General features: G+C 39.6%; 1 protein-coding gene across 1 annotated transcript in view; it reads right to left on the bottom strand.

The window, feature by feature from the left end:
* ADAMTSL1 (ADAMTS like 1) overlaps positions 1 to 20,456 on the bottom strand; it is a 314,782-nt gene that overhangs the window by 56,317 nt on the left and 238,009 nt on the right. Inside the window, exon 16 of the mRNA XM_029962898.1 lies at positions 17,326 to 17,455. Within this exon, the coding sequence (XP_029818758.1) occupies positions 17,326 to 17,455 (130 nt within the window). The remainder of the gene's footprint in view (positions 1 to 17,325; positions 17,456 to 20,456) is intronic.

Below are 20,456 nucleotides of genomic sequence, written 5' to 3'. Positions count from 1 at the left end.
CTGAGGGAATAAATTAAAAATTCAAGAAAAGGAAGTCTCAGAGAATCAGTCTTTGAAGAAAGCAAATCCAGGCAGGAGGTTAAAGAGAGTGACTGTGAAGGAGGATACCCTCTGGCTCCGCATAGGATGGAGGCAGATAATGAAAGAAAGTTAAGACAGATGTCAGTAGAATGAAGGAGAGGAAAACGACTCTGATGGTCTGAGATCTGCCATTAATGGAAATAGCTCAGCACATTTAAAACACATCACATTAGCAAACACATCACTTAAATAATCATTAAAGATTGTGCCATCCTACAATCACAGAACAATTCTAACCTCTATTTATTTTATAAAATTATTTTGAGCATTTGTTTCCTCCCTCTCAGTAACAGCCTTAACAAATTGAATTAGCTAGCATGTAAGAAGTACTTTTTCCTCCCTAGATGATGTGCTGAGGGATCAAAGGCACATTGCTCCCCTTCCACGCTCCATCTGCTGGTGACATTCCCTGATTTTATAACAGGACAGAATACATCCCGAGCATCATGGTAAACTCTAACGATGCTGTAGTTTGCTTTTATACAACAGTCTTGGTTCTGTTAGTAGCAATGACAAAAATCTGTTTAACCTTTTCTAACAACAAATGCATCTTGCATACTGAGTTAGAAGTTACCATGGTTGCTTTCCAGGCCATAATACACTGAAGGACACTAATCCTCTTACCCGTACTGGGAGCTATTTATCAGTGGACTAGGAGTGACATATGGCAGCCAGTTAAGCTCAGCTGGAGTATGTTCTCCACATGAATGATCTGGGGGGAGATGTCTTCCCAGATTTTCCCATGAAATTGTCAGTCAGATTTAATGTGACTGTCATCTACCCTTCAGTTTTGGCACAATCTAAAATAAGATATTTGAGTAGGTGCTGAAAAGAAGGCATTTTCTTATTTCACAATTTATTTTGATATGTGGTTAGTTGCCAAAGTTTTTTTATTCAAGTGCTGGCAATAGCTGTTGCCTCCAGCAACTTATTGTTTGTTATTGGTATAAGTGCAAAATGTTTTTGTTGGCAGTTCATATCTCAGTGGCTAGCAAGCCACATAAACCCTTTGGACATCTTGGCTTCTGCAGAAGAGGTTATCTGTTTCCTCTTCTAGAAAGAAAAGCCGTGTTTCAGTAAAGAGAAAGGATTTGCCTTTCCAGTGTCTGAAATTTCTGAATGCTTCAGGTTGCATCCGTCGCCCTACCTGTAACATCGGTTTGTTCACAATTCTTTCCAGCTGCTTCAAACAGCACATTCCTTAGAGGTGCTCAAGAACCATGAGGTCAAATTCCCTCTTACCCTTGTACTTTCATAGTCCCAAGTGACTTTTATGGGCTTTCATAGATACAAAGTAAAGAATGTAGAGCAGCATAGAGATGTGCTAAGTGGAGTATGGATGTGCAAGCAACCAAACCCATAAATTATACATATGATTGGCAGAATTTCAAAGTCCTAAAAAGCACAGAGAAAATCAGTGATAATTTTACAGAATTACAGGGCTCTAGGATTATTTTGTAACAGCTAAAGGTGCTTGCAACAATTTGAACTAGTATTAGCCTACAAAATTTACCAATTAGTTTCTAGACTACTTGTAGTTTTGGAGATAGTATTTTTTTTTTAAATACTTCTTTTCTGAGGTAACACAGTTTTACCTTTACTGTAGAGTGTTGTGATGCTAACTGAAATAATTCCAGTCTTATTTCATGTGGTACTTATCTGTGCATTCCTCTGTCTATTTTTATTTCTGGGTGTTTTGGCTATACTTAACTGGCTCTTTCAGTGCATATGGAACACAAAAAGAATACCCTGCACATATGTGTCAATATGAGAATTAAAATTCAAGTAGGAAATAATCCTAAATTTTAAAGGTGAATGCAGTAGTTACAGAATCAAGATAAAGAAACCTTGTGCAAGTGGAACTGGTATCTTTGTAAGGTGACTGTGGCTGTTGTTAAGGTACAGACTTAGGAAAAGTCTGCATACTGCCTAATTTATAGACAAGGTGAAAATCATTGGTTTGGTACTTCTTGTATTGCTTCCCAAAGGCTGGTGAAACGATTGCATAGTTTTGATCCAAAACATACTTTTTATCCCATCTTCTTTTTCCTTCACTACTGCCCAAGGCTGTACTAAGAAGTAGGAACAGAGAAACGGTGGTTTTTAAATCTTATCTTATAGTAGGACTTTGGTTCATCTATACTCATTGTCCTGACCCTAGGTCTGTCAGTTCTTCAGCTGTCCATCTCTGTCTCCTACGTATCTAAGCAGTGGTTATGTATTTAAGCACCAACCAGATTTTTAAAATATTTCAACTACTGTACTTAATATAAAAAAGATTTCAAAAGCTTTTCATTCTCTGCAGAATATACATACATAACTCTGCTGATATACATAAAATACATTGAATACTTGAACCGATAGAACAAAACCTAAATTAATTCAAAAACACAGAGAATTTAGAGATGGCTAACAAAGAGGAATGTAACGGGAAAGAGACAATTCATAGGGCTGGATATGTTGAAATTAATATGCGTATATTAGTGATACATGTATTAGAATACATGCATATGCACATTTTCCAAATGATGAAAACAAGTTGCCACTGGAAATATACAGGGACCAGAGGATGGGCCAAAAATACAACTTCTTTCAACTATCATCAAAATTTCAAAATCAAAACTGATCACAGAAACTTTTAACTTTCCAAATGAATGGTTTCCTTCTTCCAGCAGGATGCTTTAGTAGTTTTTTTAGTGTTGGTCAACTATGAAGACCTACAATGCATATGAAGACAGGCACACTAAGTAGTGTACCTGATCTGACTGCTCAAGGCAATGGTTTTCCTTTAGGTTTTCTTACACACAATGCTAAGGGTGTAGTCTAAAGTAAAGATAAAAATTCATTAGAAAGCCAACCAACTGGAGCACTTGCACAAATTTCTTACATTTCTAGGAACTAGAAACTAAAAGTGAATTAGTAATGGACAGATTTTATGAACAGAAAAACATGAGTTAGGAAGTTTATAAGTCCAATGAGAAACTGAAATTTTCTGGAACATTCTCATTAAATAAATTAGGCCTATCTAAGCAATGCTTATGCATATGCTAAACTCCAGGTAAACAAGCAGTTTCCACAATCAATCACCATCAGTGTGTTTTAAAATGTAAATATTTGCAGCTCCCTTGAATAAAAGAAAGGGAACAACTGTGAAGGTCCAATGGCGAAAAAAGGCTCAATAATCTGAAAATCCTGATTACTATCACAGAATAATTATTCCATATTATTAATGTAAGTATAAAAACATTAGAGATTCTCTCAAAAAACAGCTTAATCACGTTATTTCTAATTATCTTGACATAGTTAACAAAAATCTTCCTTGTGATGCCCAAATTAAACTTGCACATTGGTGTTCAGGTTCAGGCTGTTTGAAAGGAAAAGAAAAAAACTTCTAACACATAACTTAAACATGAAACTCTTAAAAGTTCTATAAATTTAATTTTAATCAGAAATAATTTTTCTTCTTTCTTGTAAAAAAAAAAAGTATCAATATCATATTGTGCGCCAGCAGTTCAGGTGAAGAACTGGAGGACAAAGTGAGCAGGACCTTGTTCCTGGCTCTGTGCTGAACTCCAGATGTGAATGAGACCAGAACTGGTGAAACATGGGCTAGCCTGTGACAAATGTCTAGTCTAGACTGAGCCACTATGCAGATGACAGCTTTGGATTAGGCCCTATATGCAAAGAATATACATTAAACCCCAAATCATTCTAAGGTGTCAGGTGTTGTAAGAATTTTTCCTAGGGATGTACCATTTAATCCTGACAGACTCCCTTCAAGCACTGCCAAGAAAATTGAATACTGCATGGGAAAAGTAAACACCATTCTACAAAAAGACCTTCCAAACTAGTTCTAAAAAAATGAAATTATTGTCATTTTTATGTGGTTAAACCATGTGAAAGTGATAGAAAAGAACTCTTCTTATTTCTAAAATAAACATTCATCAATGTGGAGAAAGGTTTGCCTGGAAACATCTTACTTAACATCTGACAGCTGCCTGCATAAAGACATTTCTCAGTGCACAAGGGCTGTGAGGCAGCTGGGTATATGCACATGCAAGAGATTGAGTAAATCACATATTATGTCAATACTGGCTTCCTCTCATCCTCTGCCAATCTGTGTAACCTCCAGTGGACCCTGAAGACTGAGAAGTCTGCTCAGAGCCCATATATCTCCTCCCTTCTTTTCCCATTAAAAAGCTGGAGCAGTGTTTGTGGTAAAGCTTCCTGTTTCATAGGTGTGAAACTCTTTCTTTAGGCTCATTTTGCAGATATATCTTCCGTTGAGTAAGTATTCTCACTGTCATGTCTTAAATACCCTGTCAAAATGTGATCTTAAACTCTGAACAGCAGAGAGAGTCACTGTCCGTCCTGTTTAGGTAGCACACTTTCTTGCAGTGAAACTACAGGATTGAGATGAGAACTCCTGAGTCAGTTCTTGACTTTATAATCAAAGAATTCTCAAGAAAGGGACTCAAAAGCTAAGAATTTAAGTACAAGTAATTTTTTCACCCAGATGTTAAAACAGTCACAGCAAAATCAGACTGCTCCTTTGAAATGAAGTGTGAGAGCCAACACCTTAACCCTGGTGTTTAAACAGGGATCTGAGTTCTGTAGGAAGTGATCTCCGTACTGTTATGGTTCAGTCTGTATTAGAGAGAACATTACAAAGACACATACAGTACACATACAGCTCAGAAGAAAAGTGAAATTTAACTAAACTCTGAAAAAGTTTATACTCAATTAAAAAAAAGAAAAGAAAAGGCAAAGTACTTCTAAATCATCACTGGCAACTACACAAAAACAATTCATGTTTAGTGTTATTCGGTGCCAGCCTGACAAAATCCGTTGTTCAGTGTCACCACTGTGACAAGGGAGCTGAACAGGCAGGAAAGGTTTCAGAGGACTGTTGTGCAAAAGGGACAGTGAGGTGCTTTCGCCAAAAAGCATCTTCCTTAGAAGTGAAGGAAGTCCATTAAAGATATGCAGACAACACATATAAGCAGATCAAAGGTTTAATCAAAGTGCTCTGGGAGCTGAAAGAACTGGTCTGCATTCATTCTGTAAACCCACCAATATCAACTAATATTGCAGCTCATTACAGCTGAACATGGCAGGGAGCCAGTATTTATATAACAGAGCCAAACAGATGAACATAGAGAAGGAACTCAGAAGTCAGAGAAGTACAGAGGGTAAATGGAATATGCAGAAACTCTACAAACAACAATTTTGGTTGCTGGAGTAACCTTCTGACAAGCTCCAAGCAACATGCATATTGTTCCACACTTTAAAAAATTCTTGCTGTCCCTTGAGTTGAAGGCACAGAACATTAACTATTCAAGCAGGACAGAAAAGACAGTTTATGTTTTTCTGCCAACAAAACAGTGGGAGGTTGTCCAGTGGGTCTTCAGGGAACTACTACAGATACAGAATGCATGAACCACAGAGGAATGTGAAAAGACAACTTCAGGTAAGTGAACAGATTTGACAGAGAATTCGTTTGAGGGATTAGCAGACATACTGGCTACTGAAAAATGCTTCACACAAGACTTCTACTCTGTATGACAACTGCAGCACTGACATATGTGATAGCAATGGCTGTCTTTAATATAGCTACACAGATCAGATTACGTTTGATAAAATAAATGAGTGCCAGTTTAGATTTGGGCTCATGCTTAAAGCAGAAACTTCTTAAATGGAGGTTCTTAAATATTTTATGCGAGATACAATGAAAATAGGTCCTTTATAGCTTCTTTCAAAAATTGAACAGTTGAGGATCAGAGTAAATTAGTGTAAAGATGGAAAGCTGTAAAGCTGGTTAAGAAACAGAAGAGGGATGTTTCAGGAATAGAACAGAAACTGCACAAGTTGTACTTGTAATAGCAGACAGCAAAAGCTGAATGAGGAATCCATGGAGGAACACCCATCTTGGGAACTACAGCAGGGTGGGTTAATGCTCCTTGCCCTCAATCTACATTGAAGCAATGCAGAAACACAAGAACTGCCAACTTATGAAATAAAGTGTGCACCTCAGTCTACACAGTTCTTGTGCAAAGTAGAGGAACAATGTCCCAGTTTCTACTCAAATAGAGTTAATTTCTTCTCAACTGTTGATTGGATTCAGTGTGAGAATAACGTTGATAACACATAGATGTTTTGGTTGCTGCTAAATAGTGTTTATCCTAACTTAAGGACTTTTTTTATATGTCTTGTGCTCCGCCTGTGAGGAGGTTCAGAAAAAATGTGTGAGGAAGCATAGCTGGGACAGGTGACCTGAAATGGCCAAAGGGATATTTGACACCATAAAATGTCATGTCCAGTATATAAAATGGGGAAGTTACCCGGAAGGTGGGCTGACTGGGGTGCAGGGATGGGATCTGGCATCGGTCAGAAGCTGGTGAGCAATTGTATTGTGCATCACTTGTTCTTCCTTGATTTTTTTCCCCTTTTATTCTAATTATTACTATATTCTACTTATGATTTGATATCTGTTCTTATCTCAACCTACAAGTTTTACTTTTGATTCTCCTCCCCCTTCCACTGAGGTGTGTGTGGGGGTGAGTGAGAGGCTTCATGGTGTTTAGCTGCAAGCTGGGCTTAAACCACGACAGACAGTTTAACACCCTGCTGCCCACAACAGCTGCTTTCTTTTGAAGACTCCCTGGCTCTTTTCACACTGGTGCTTTCCATGCTGGGCTGTCTCATAAGCCAACACCTTTTTTTTAGACCTGTCTTTATACCATATGGAAAATGTAAAAAGAACAGTTATTCCTGAAGGAGAAATCAACAAGCTTACAGACACCAGAAGACAAAATAGAAAAAGCTCAGCAGGTGAGAAAGATGTGCAGTCAGCTGATAATTTTTAATTTGAAACTTCTTTTAAAATTAAGCTTTTTAAAAATGAGATAGTTGAAAATGGATGTAGACGGCACAGAAATAAAATACAAAAAGCCTGACTTTACAAGCTGTAAGATCAATATTCATGAACATGAGATTCTGTCCCACAGAGTAACAAGACTCTCCTAAAATCTACAGAAGTCTTTGCTGAAATGACAAGGGCGGGGAAGAAATAAAGGAGATGTCACCAGATTCAATGGACAAAGCATGCAGGTTCATGAATGAAACTGTGTTCAGATAACAGGCTTCAGCGTTCAGAGTGGGCTTCAGTAGTTCCCTAGCAAGTACAAGTTTTATGAGCAGTACTGCCAGAAAAACAGCAGATAACATGGGCATCTTGCTTACCTGGCAGGCAGTATTACAGTATTTTCAATACGATGAACTGTTCCTGAACTATTTCACCAGTGCAGAAGACACACACTGTCTCTCAAATTCAGGAATATATGGTTTTTCTCTAGTTTTTAAGTGGGGGAGGGCAGGACAGTAGAACTTAGGTATATATCTATATATTTATATGGTACTGTGATTGAACTCAGGAAACTCACCATATCTGCTTATGTTCTCTTACATTCTGCTTTGAGTTTCCTTTCAATGCCCTTCTTGCAACATTATTCTGGGTTACATGAAAATTCTGGTATCCAGCTTTTCTTTTCACCAAATATGCCTTTTGGGCTTTTTGGTGTTTTGCCTTCTTTAAAGAGACTGAACTACTAGTAATTAATGACTCAAACATTAGACTACCTGCAGTGACTGCTCCAGTGCTGTAAGAGACTGGACTATTGGTGCTCATGGCTCCATCAGCAGTGTGCTTTGTTGGTGTGTGCTTTGCTAACAATGTGCAGAGTGGCCACCCAGGCCAGGTGCCGAAGGTGTGCACATCTGACACCTCAGGCTACAAGATAAGCAAGAGGCAAATCCTTCAAGGTGGGGCAGTGTTTCTTTTTCCTTACACAGATGACTCAGCTGGGATAACTCCTGGGAACATTCACACCAGCCTGAAGGTATTCATCTCTTGTTGATGAACCATAATGGGCCCCAATGGACTCAGCCACACTGACCTGAGAGACAGCTGCATCATCTTAGCAGGTGTCAAAGACTCCTGAAGCATCCCATGACTCACAGTATTACATCATCCAGTGTAAAACTCCTCGGCCCAGGGGAGGTACCACAGGTGTTCCCACCTGAACCTGAGCATATATAACACTGAGTTTCAGGGCTTCCCTCACCACCAGGGCTTCCACCACCACCTTAATGGATCTGGACTGTGACCACCACTTTGACCAATGCACATTGAAATTGCAGCAATCAAGTGTCATCACTGGATCCAACAGGTGTCTTGCAGGTCCTTCCAGTCACCTGGGGGATCTGCAGCCCCTCTCCGGCTGCCTGTACCAGCACTGCAGCCTCACTGCAGTGCCATTCAAGTGCCTGCCGGTATCAAATCCCAGCTAGCCACTGTTTCCTGCCAACACTGACTCTCCAACTGTTCTTGCCAGCTTTTCCAGGCATGGGGGAGGCAAGCTATATGGAAGGGTGGCCCATTTTGTCTCTGTCCTGTGGCCATGTGTGTTTTTCCCAGGTGGGGGAGAGCAGCCACCATCTCAGTTTGGTCTGGTGAGCCAGGCTTGGGAAGTTTCTCCTCATCAGTTGATTTAATCCAGTTTTATCAGTATTGTTATTGGCATTTCTTCTCGGTACATTGGGGTGTATTTGTTCTCTCTCTCTGTATTGGAGAAACCAGGGGTATTGAATTCGAGGGAGGAGACTTCTGTCTAAGATCTCCACCCCTCTAAATTGTCTCAAACTGAGACAAACAAACTGTTAAGAAGGCAGCGTTTAACAGTATTTTGTTCTAGGGGTATATCCAGATCCTGTATTTTACACTGAATTTTATATTTATATTTTATATTTACATTAATGGATGGGATGCCAACCAAAGGGAACTGGAAAAGATCAAGAAGTGGGCCCATGAGAATCTCATGTGGTCTAACAAGACCAAGTGGAAGGTGCTGCACCTGGGTCAGGGCAAACCCTGCTATCAATACAGGCTGGGGGATGAACAGGTCTGGAGCAGCTCTGCTGAAAAGGACTTGGGGGTGCTGGTGAACGAGAAGCTAGACTTGAGCCAGCAATGTGATCTCCCAGCCCAGAATGCCAATTACATCCTGGGCTGCATCAAAAGTAGCATGGTCAGTGAGTTGATGGAGGTAATTCTGTCCCTCTACTCTGGTCTGGTGAGACCCCACCTGCAGTGCTGCATCCAGCTCTGGGGTCTCCAGCACAGGAAGGACATTGATCTGTTGGAGCGAGTCCAGAGGAAGCCACCAAGCTGATTAGAGGGACGGAGCACCTCTGCTATGAGGAAGAGCTGAGAGAAGTGGGATTGTTCAACCTGCAAAAGAGAAGGCTTCAGGGTGACCTAACTGCAGCCTTACAGTATTTGAAAGGAGCCAACAACCATTTATAGTTTATTTCGTATGTTAATGCTGCAGTGCAAAAGTTAATCCTGTTCATTATGCCACGAAGCATTTGACTTCACGTTTGGCACCAGAGGAAAGACATGCTCTTTATTGTTGCTGTTGTGAAAGCTTTCTTGGGGGAATGAAACCCTGCTGTTGAGGTAGTAAATTAATAGCCAAGAAAATTGAGAATAAATTTAGAGAAAAAAATGAGGAGTAGAAGCTAACATATGAAAGGCTGAAGTGAGAGAATATTTGTTTTAAATACTGAAAAATATCAACTGGCAATGAATCTTAAGTTCTGTTTGGACAGGCATTTGTAAAGAGAAGGGTGGAAATAAGCGGACTGTATTAACATGACTAAACCCAGAAAATTAATTGTGCCAGGAAAAAAAGAAGAGAAATTGTTCTCTGCAGAGGGACTCAGTAAGTTCCCAGTCCTAGTTCAAGCTAATAATAATCACAAACCAAGTTATAAAAAAAATGTGGTATGGCACAGTGAGATTGTTTCAACACAAGGGTGTACTAACTTGGAGCAATCTGTGACCTGGACATCTGTGTAAAGGAAAATAATCTATCTAAGTATACAGTATTCTGAATAAGAAAAGTGATCTACCACTCCTTGAAGGAAAAAGGAAATATGGTATAAGTTATATTAAAATATTAATTTGCAATCACACTGTAATATTTTATGAACATAGTAGTCAGTGCAGAATATAACCCAAAACAAAGGAAAATGTCTATTAACGACATCATATCTAACAGAGGAACCATCACATTATTTAAAAAAGCAACATGGCTGGGGAGGACCTCTGAAGTTTTAAACTAGAAGAGCTGGAGGCAGGCTGTGATGGAGACTCCAGAGCTACTCCTCTGATCCTCGCAACTTGCAAGTTACTTTGCTTCACATTTCAATGTGACACACATGGCTGAAAGGTGTCTTCTTGGTGATTTCACTGTAGCTGCTGTTGAGTAAGGCATACTGAGGAGCATGCACCTACTACTCCACCACAGGCAATACAATAAGTGAGAAAGGGGAAGGGTGGGCTGTCAGACACATCTTGGACAATCTCTTAACAACTGAAAAGGGCACAAAGCAGAAGATTATATTAGAGAAAAGGGGAGAGAAGATAAATGTTTTTAGGCCACAGATTAATATGTTTTAAGGCCAGGGTGCTATTACAGTAGTGGAGGGTAGGCATTCAGGTAACGCAGACACAGCACAACACAGCCGCCTAGGGAGGGCAGCCTGTTTAGATGTCCTTGTACAGGCCTGTCTTTAGCATAGTAAACCTAGACAATAAATGAGATTATGATTTGGTGACTCCTGTTTGAGCTGTTTCTAAACCTAAAGGCTTCAAATAGGGGTGAATCTGCCCTGTCTGGCAGCATATTCTTTCTAATGTCTGATTCTGCAACCTATTCCACCACTGGCTCAGGCTGTGGACTGTGATCCCAGGGGGCTCTGTGGGCTACCTTAAAAGGCTCTCAAACGCACTTCAGTTAAAAACAGACTTAAATGAAACCCACTTAAAAAATATGCCAGTGGTTTGTAAGACTGAAAAAAACCCCAAACTGCAACACAACAAGAACTGGTATCCCCTGCCAGTAAGGCTGTACTGCAGTACCTGTAGACATGCAAATCTTTTAACCTTTTTTCTGAATTAGATAGAGATGCTCTAATATTTCACTCCACCAATGCAAACCACATCTGCATCGACACTCTTCCAACAGTGGTCACCTTTAATGGATGAGAGAAAGCTCTGGCCCTTCCACACAGTTTGAATTAATTTCAGATTGTTCATGGAAGCATGTCTTACGCTATGTCTGACCTATCACCAACCTAATGCCTCATGTCTCCAAATGCACTGAAAAACATGTTGATATTTTTCTCCTTTATAGTTTCACTTTATTTGGGAAGTGAAATAGAGCAAAACAGATGGACAATACTGCATTCACCAAATAAAGGTTAAAATAATAACAGGTGATTTATCACAAAACCACAAAACAAGCAGACACAAAAAAGATAAAAAAATAGGAAGAGAAAAAGAAGACACTGTGTAATGAGCTAAACCCCAGACTAACTCAGGCTATCTTTAATCTTTGGTCAGGTATCAGGACTGCTTAGATGGTTTCCTATCATTTCTTGCTAACAGCAGAGGCTTGAAGGAGAAAAGAGAGAATGATGGGGTGAAATTGTGCTATTCCTAGAACCATCTGCTTTTTCTATTTTTTTTTTTCCCTCCTCATTCTGTGGTATTCAGCTTTTCTTTGTTGTACAGGAATACAAGTTCAGTTTTGAAAGTATTCAAGAACAAAGTTGTAGAAATTGCCTGGAATTTCCTCCACTTTCAGCCATCTGGCTTTCGCTGCTTTGCTTATCTCTCCACTACTCCATACATGTTTCCCAAATCTTTTCAACACACATTGACCAAGCTATTGAGCAGTTATAATGAATGACACAGTTACAACATTCTCTTTCAGCCCTTTGGTAGAGTTTGTTGGCTCACCGTGAGGAGCTCATGCTGTTGCTGTTATAAACAAGAGCAATCATATCTGATTAGATGATGACTGCCTCTGTAATTTGGGTTGTGGAGGCTGAGGAAAAAGACACATTTGGGCTGCGAATCACTTTGTTGTTGAAAACAGCAAAGCCAACATTGAAACAGGGTTCTTCCAATTGTTTGGGGTTTTTTAATATTTTTTTTAGTAATTTAGAACACAAACACAGCAATTAGCAAAACTGAGTGCTCTTCCCTTTTGTTTTTTTTTTGCTTAGAGAAGAAACTTCTAGACATTGAACAGCTATTCAGAGTTTACTTCTGGGAAGTAAATACTTGTGCTCTGCTCAAGTATTGCTATGTAATTCTGGAAGTGATACAGCTTGATTTACACAAACGAAGTAACTGAATGACTGAATTACAATGCTCATAGTCTTCAGTCCTCTCTTTCCTGTAGAAAGCAGTTTGGGTCTCTCAGTACATCAAAACAAGCTGTATCCTTTTTATAGAAGAATTAAACAAAAGCATACCAAGTTAATGATAACAAATTTTACTCTGTACCTATTGTGTTGAAAGTCAGTTATCAGCTCCCAATTCAGTGATCAGTTCTGCAGTGCCCTATTTCTCAGTGCAGTGCAAAACAGGAAATTTTGTTATACTGTTTTCTAGAAGAAAAGGCACTGGACTCTTTTTCTGCTATTGTTCTTGAAGTGATAAGCAAAAAACTGTCAACAAAATCTGAAACCACAGAAGACTCAGTTGAAATTTGAATATTTTGTGTGCAACTCTTCCTAATTCTTATTCTTTCCTCTGTAAAAATTTTTGCTGACTCCATACACTTGTGAATATCTAAAGATAGATTTCTGTGGTTTAGTTTTTCTGTCTCTCTTCCATGTACCCAGAATAGTAATATGGTAAGATATTAAGCCAGAATTTCAATGGAAATTATAAAGTGCTCTCAGCTGCTGTGCAAGCACCATCACCTTTCAGTGTTTTCATAAATCTGAACTATTGCCAGTATATTCCAGCTTTTGGCATATTTTGATCCAAGAGAGACCAGAGCAATTAGGAATTGAAAAGGATGATGATATCACAGACTAATTTCAAGATAAAGTACTAAGTGAGTAATGAAGTCTTCTAGTTTATTCCCAGTAGGGAGCAAAATGAACAGTAACAGTGCAGATCCCTTTAGTATCATTCTTCTAAAATGTCCAAAGAATGATTAAACAAAACCAGGATGAAGTTACTCTTTGCTGACTACTTCTACGGTATTTGTCTTGGGGTGCATGCCTTCTGATGCCTCCAGAAAGGCTGCTGAGATTCTCTGGTTCAATGTTTTTGTTTATCTGTATTAAAACATATTTTTTAATCTATATTTGTTTATCTATATTAAAACAATTGTTCATTAATTATTATTCTATTTTAAAACAATTGTTTATTGCTTATATGACTAATTTTTTGAGAGGCTACAGAAAATGTCACATATAAACAAAAATGTCTGTAGCAGAAGCAACATTAAGCTTTGAAGTTCTAATATTTAAATGTTCTCCCTCTTAAGCTAAACAAGATCTTGAACTGTATTAAATTCTAGACATAAACATTAAATTCTAAGCATGCTGAGCTGTTTACGTTCAAGAAATGCCACTGAAATAATTTCTATAAACATATCAGGACAGAATTATTGGTCTCTTGAGCAAGAATTCTCAGCTTTTTCTTCATGCTGTGGACAACAGTTCCTTGTCTACCAAGACATTCATCACCATGTCAGTTGCCTTTTCCTGAGACTGCCTCCTCTACCCACAACAACTGTATGCTCCAACAGTCACTTACAGATCAAGAACATTCTAAGAAAGTGGGTTTTTTATATATTTAGTTTCTGCTTATGCACTTCAGCAGCTGGAAAACAGAGAGAAGAGCCAACACTATGAGACTAGCCAGCTCTCCCTATAAGTCATCAGCAAGAGCTCTGGAAAGTATCAATGGTTCGCAGATTTTGGAAACTCCTATAAAGAGATCTAAGTTCACAGTCAGAGTGTATCACAATTTTTTAGACTTGTTAGTGAGTAGAAATGCCTTCATCAGCATTCATAAGGACAGGATTTTAGTCTAAATTTCCATCAGACACCTGGACCAAGATTTCTTGAACTAGAAAGCCCCAAAGCCTTTTTTTTTTTAGGTATTAAGGCTGTGTTAATTAATGATTATAAAGAAAAAATCTGTATACACTCATCCTATTGATTTACTAAGGTCATAGGTTTGATCCCTGCATGGGCCAATAATGTAAGAGTTGATCCTTGTCGGTTTCTTCCAACTCAGAATATTCTGTGAAACCTATTTAATATACCATTGTATTTAATACAGTGTTACTAGTAGCCATAGCACTTCAGAAGCTTGCACAAAATAAGGGAGTTATCCTGTCACAGCATGCCTGGGAGACACATAAACTTGTCTTCTTGCCTTTCTTTCTATTAGTCAGACTGCCTGCAGGCCTCCTTGCAAGAATCTTCAGGCCTCCTTGCTTTTAGCAGAGAAGCCATTTTTCAGAATACATGCTGTTAATCCTGTGCCATTTAAATCTCTGCAGACAGGTGATTTCCTCCAGACTGAGGGGACTTGAGGAGAGGAGTTGTACATACAGGGAATAGAGTCATTTCCCCTTTTCTCAATTGCAGCCCTAGGGATGGTTCTTAGCGAACCTTCGACTAAGGTTCTTAGTCTTCCCCGTCTGCACCAATCTCCTTTCATCTCTGCTTCACAGGCTGATTCTCACCTACAGCATGATCATCTTGTAACCCATGGAGTGAAATACATGCCCAAGGTTGCTTTAAATTAGCTCCACTCTGGTAGGAAGGTTACCACAGTGCTATGAATTACCACACAGATGAATTCAAGAAGTATTCACACACTTAGATTACTTTTATAAGTAATTGTCATGGGTTTACTTATTCTAAAAAACCAAACGGGAATTTTCTTTCCTCTGCTGCAATGTGGGGGAGGGATGTTGAATGTGGAGGACAGTTTTTTTGCCTTGGGTGATTGACCTACACAAAGGAGCTGGCTGGCAGAACTACATTCCAGCCTGACAACCCTCTCTAAGGCTAGGGTGTGTGTAGGGGGGCTGGGGGGATGAGTTTTTCTCCCCTCCTCTCCTTGGAAAGGAGTATTTCACTTTTTGCCTTAACGGGGGCAAGGTGTGTGTTGGAAAAGCTCTGAGGCCGTTTTGCTCTCGACCTGGTCATCTGGCTGTTCTCTGGCCTTGGCTTGCCTACGGTCTGCTCTGTCCCCAGCCGGACCTGCTCAGATTCCATCGGAGAGTTTGTGCTCAGCAAGGAAAGGGGGGAGTCCCAACCACAGCCAGCCGCAGACATCGTGAGTTTCATGGGAAAGAAGCTGCCCTCCTTTCCCCTTTTTCCCCTTCCCCTCCTCGGTGCGGGGGAAATCTCCACTTTCGGCTTCTCCCGCTCCAGGCCCTCACGCAGCAACCGCCAGAGCCCAACAGCGCCCCCTGCCGGCCGTGGTTAGGATCGCGCCAGAGGACAGAGAAGTGTCGAACTGTTTCCTTCTGAAGGGGACTTTTGGGTACGGGATTATTGTTTAGTTGTTTTTGTGTTCCTTTGCCGGCTTTGCCAAAATACATATATCCTCTAATAAAGGGTTGTTATTTCTTCCGTTTTCCATACTTCCTTGATTGGAACCCTTTAATTTTGGATTTACAATTGCTGAGAGAGAGGATTTTGGTCTACCTCATAACTCATCCTCTTTAGCAAAACACTTCAGTCTCTTTAAACTGAAACAGCAATTCACATAAATACTACATAAGTGTGTTGCATTTTTTCTTAACCACTGAGTATTTATTTTCTATGCCAGAATCATTGGCTGATCAATCTTCTACCATTCACTCTCAGCTCCAGTGACACTGCTACCTATCCATTACCACAAGAGTTCCACCTACAAAGTTATTTTTAAACATTTATATAATATTTGTGTGTTATTTCCAGCAATAAAGACAATTTAACAAAGTCAGTGTTGCAATATCCTCATAAGGAATTCATGTAATGCTTTGGTGAAAAGTGTCAGCCTATTTGGCTCTGCTTGTCACAGACTCAAAATCCTGGTCATCCAACCAAACTTATTTCTGACCTTGTTCGTCTTTTGTTCTGGACGTATTTGATGCCATCTTTGATTTTTAATGTGAACCTTTTTTGCCTACCAAAAATCCACTATTGTTCATAAAGACATACCTCTGTGTAGCCTGCTGTATTATAAAGCATACATACACCTACTCATATACACTCCAAACAATATCTATCACCTGGATACCTGAGTGTTTTAAATAGTCCAAAATTATAAACCAATGTATTTCAAATCTGCTGCAGTACTACAAGAGTGTAAATACACCTGTGTGCAGCTGGGAAAAAAGACAACATGTATACAGTGCATCTTGAAGACTTGACAGGCCCCATTTAAACAAACCTCAAGAACCTCATGACACCTATTTTCTATTGTAGAGGACACAGATGTGAATTTCTGCAAACAAAGATCTGGTATTTTTAGGGTCATAATTGTGGAAGCTGCCTGAGGCTAGGGAGGAACAGGTTCTGCAAAATCTGTTCTGAGAGAGGAGGTTGGAAAAGTCTCCTTAAACATGACAAAACTCTGGGTATTAGGCCAATCCACAAACTGCTTGAAGAACCTGAATATGCAAGCAGTCTGAAGTTTGAAGTTACTGCTGCTTTGTACTTCCTGGTCAATATGACCGTAGGCACCCTGCAGTCTAAGAAAGAGCATGCCTGAGGCACTGTGTGCCTCCAGACTGAAAGACCATAGAGTGTGGGGGCACAACTTAAAATTCCTTTTTTTTGTACTGCTAATGTTATTTAAAAGGCTCCGGGCAACATACTAGACTATACGATCACTCCCACATGTGTATTTATTTTGCTTTTGCCATGGATTCCTCAAAATCCATTAAGTGATGTCCAGACCAAAGAACCCTGGCCCTGGTATCATCACCTGTGATAACGACAGTGTCATGGTTGCACAGATCTGCTACATCATACAAGCAGCAGAGTTTTACTTACTCACATCACCTCCACTCACTTCATGACAGCAAAGAGAAGCCCCAGGGCAGCAACACAGATCTGCTGAGCTCAGACAGCTGAGTCTGTGGTAGTGCAACCTGGGGAGCCATCTCAGGCTCTCATCTGCATGTTTTACTCCTGCACTTCAGGAGTCACTTCAGTAAAGCCCAGATCTAAGCATCCCTGTCCCCAGAGGTCTCAGATTCATGGGGAATTTAAAGATTGGTTTCTCAATTTCATCAATGATCACATCTCTCTTAAATCTGGAAAAAAATCCATGTGCCTGGCGATACCACATAAGAAGCCTACCTTGGGGGGCAGGGGTCCACACTACAGGCTTTCAGCAGCTGTGGAGGACGGCGGCTGGTTACACACAGTGTCTCATCTGCAGTCTCCCTGGTTTGTTTGTTCAGACAGGTCACCACAGCCTCCTGGACACCTGCACACAACAAAGCATAGTCACAGCCAGCTCTCCACACCTGCAGGGGCAGCTGAGGACAGAGGTCGGTCCAATAGGGCCAGCGGGGCTGCAGTGTGTGGGGAAAGTGATCCTCACACCCAGCGCTGGCAGATCTTGGGCTGCAGCCCCAGCTGTAGACTTGTTACTGCTTTCAGTGTCTCTGAAAGGTTTCTCAATTGCAGTGAAAATTCCATGAGTTCATTCATTTACCTTCTCTGGACAGAAAATTGTCTAGTGCTCTCTATTGACTCATTTTTTCCCTAAGAGTGCAATGAGGCACTTTATTTGTCAGTACAAGTAGGCTAACGCGTGAAGATGGCCTTGGCTTCACTATGCTATATTTTAGGCAACAGTATGATTGCTTTAAGTGCAAAAGTAAAGTAAAACATGGCCAGACAATTCAGCAGTTCTCAGTTATTTTTCTTCATCCACGGACCTGCACCTAAACCTAAAGACGCAAACCCGCAGGATGTATCTGAGAGCTAGGAAAGAAAAAAGGTAGCTGTTGGGACTAAGAGAGAAACTGGAAGATTTGGTGATTACATTTAAACCAGGAATTCCTTGGTAATTCCAAATTCCTTATGTACTCTTAGGCATAGTAGTTACTCTGTTTCACTTTTCCTATGAGTAGGAATATTACAGGGTTTCTTTTAATCACAAGGTTAGAAAGCTAGAAAATCAGGGACTGCAACATAACATGCCATAGGGAAGAGGTCTTGGTGAGAGAGGATCTACTTCCCCCGGGAAAAGTGGGATCTGTGGGGATCTAATCCAGAGGGGTTCAAACTAACTGAAGGTATGCTTTTTATATTCATTCCTGCTTCCTGAGTTAGGAAAATATTAGCTGAACTCATAACAATTACTTTATCTTTTCAAACCTAACAATTAGTTTTCCAAAACATCTCGCAATTTTTTTAAGACACAAAAAAAAAAGAATGCTGTAAGAGCTTGAACAGCTCCAAGAGCAGTGTCACAGAGCTGACAATACCTTTTGCTGTTTCTAATGCCAGCACACATGTCATTAGGCAAACAATGATATCATATTATTCAACAGAACCAAAGTGCTGCAGCTTGTCACAGTTCCTATGCTCCTGAAATTACTCATGGATTCATTCCCTTTAATCTCAGTACAGACTGAGGTCCATAGAAAAGTGGCACATTAACCAATTTTTTTGGCTCCTGTGTGTGTAAACCTATTCAGCTCATGTCTCTGACAAAGGTTAGGCAGTGTCTCCACTGCATCTGAGGTACTAAAGAAAAGAAAGAAATTTGATATTTTGGACATGGACATCAACATCAAAATTACCAAAGTCCCTGTAGTCAACCAATACTGTTGTGAGTTTCCTTCCTTACAAGGTTACCCCATATTTTCAAACCATTTTGCTATTCCAGTCATCACCCAAAAGACTTGAGAAAAATTGTGAAAAGGATAAGCTATTAAAATAACAGAGCAAATGGTAGTGATTTATTTGTAGGAAAAGATGTAAATGAAATTTATATATATGAACAAGATGTTCGCTACTCTGTCATGTTCATTATCTTTCCATCTCAATCATTTTTCTGTGAGTATGTTATAATATTGTGCAAACAGAGGCATATGGATTCTCCAGAACAGACTTGTCCTGGCTGTAAGAACAGAAGTGATTCTCTACTTGATGGGAAACGGCACCGTGTCCAAATTACTGGTCTCTATTTTGCATGGAATATTTGTGCAGGCCTGACAGCAAGACTAATCTGATGAAACCAGGAGAGAAAGACTGCTGATCCAGAGGTATGGAAACCATGAAAGTGCTTTTCTAATTTCTGTGGAAAGAAACCACCCAGTCCTGACACATGCCAGTAACATTATTCTGTTTGCTAGGTATACAGCTCACTCATCTTCTGTATTTTCTTCTCACACCAAAATTTTGTTAACTGAGTGTAGTTACACATCTTCAATTTCTCCTCCCTGAAGCATGTCACTAACAAGGTCTTGATAAATTATTATCAATTACCTTAACAATTTTCCATTGTCTGTTTCAATGCTGACTACTGAAAAGTGACTGAATGTGACTGACTTCAACATTTTCTCTCTTTCTTAGGCTGATGGTTTCATTTTATCAAATTCATATAGCCGAACTCTGATACTACTGCTCTTCACTTTGCAGTATTCAACCAGCCCTAAACCTCTCAGTAAGTTCATTCCCCATGCTTATATCTGTCATTTAAGTAATCTCTGATTGTAATTCCAATAATTTTTGTCTATACTACAAGCATTCTACCCCGCTCCTTAAAATTTCCTTTTACCTTTGAAAGGTACTGGTAGGACCAGTAAACTTGCCTGACAGCACAGTCATGAAAGAAAAAGGTTCTTGTGTGAATGTGGTGGCTAGACTATGTATTGACAGTTTTTGGCTCAAACAGCTTGTGCCAGAAACTGGAGTGAAAAAAAAAAAAAAAATCTGGTTTACTCGAGTAGCAAAAAATCTGCTCAGAATCACTTTCTTCAGCTTCCTCTTGAATCTCACACTGAGTGTGTCTCAGCATATTGATAACAACTGTCCCTCTATTCGAACAGGTCAATGTAGCAAATGGTTATAAGCTTGAAACAAACATTGAGAGAATATAAAAACCTTTGATTATACATTAGAAGTTCCACAGTATTATCTCCATAGAGATATTTAAAAAGGTAAATGAACTTCAGGAAGTTTATTTGCCAAGTAACTGAATTTGAGACATTATTTACTGCACAATATTATCAGAACAAAAAGCTGTCACTTTAAAATTGTTTTCCCTGAAAAAAAGAAATCAGTTGTCAATAGGAAATCACAGTAAAAAAGTGTGTAATCTAGGCAGTTTCCCTTTCAAAATACCATCAAATGAGAATTTCTATGTGTATATCTACCAGAATAGAATAACTGTTACGTGATATTTGATGACAGCTCTAGGAAATGAAGCCACTAACAGCAGACTAAATGACTAACTCATTCCCTCGGTTTGC

This window comes from Manacus vitellinus, unplaced genomic scaffold, assembly GCF_001715985.3.
Source record: "Manacus vitellinus isolate BGI_N305 unplaced genomic scaffold, ASM171598v3 scaffold_50_pilon, whole genome shotgun sequence".
NCBI lineage: Eukaryota > Metazoa > Chordata > Aves > Passeriformes > Pipridae > Manacus > Manacus vitellinus.
Note: the sequence above shows the minus strand (reverse complement) of the source record. Positions and strands in the feature narration are given on the sequence as shown.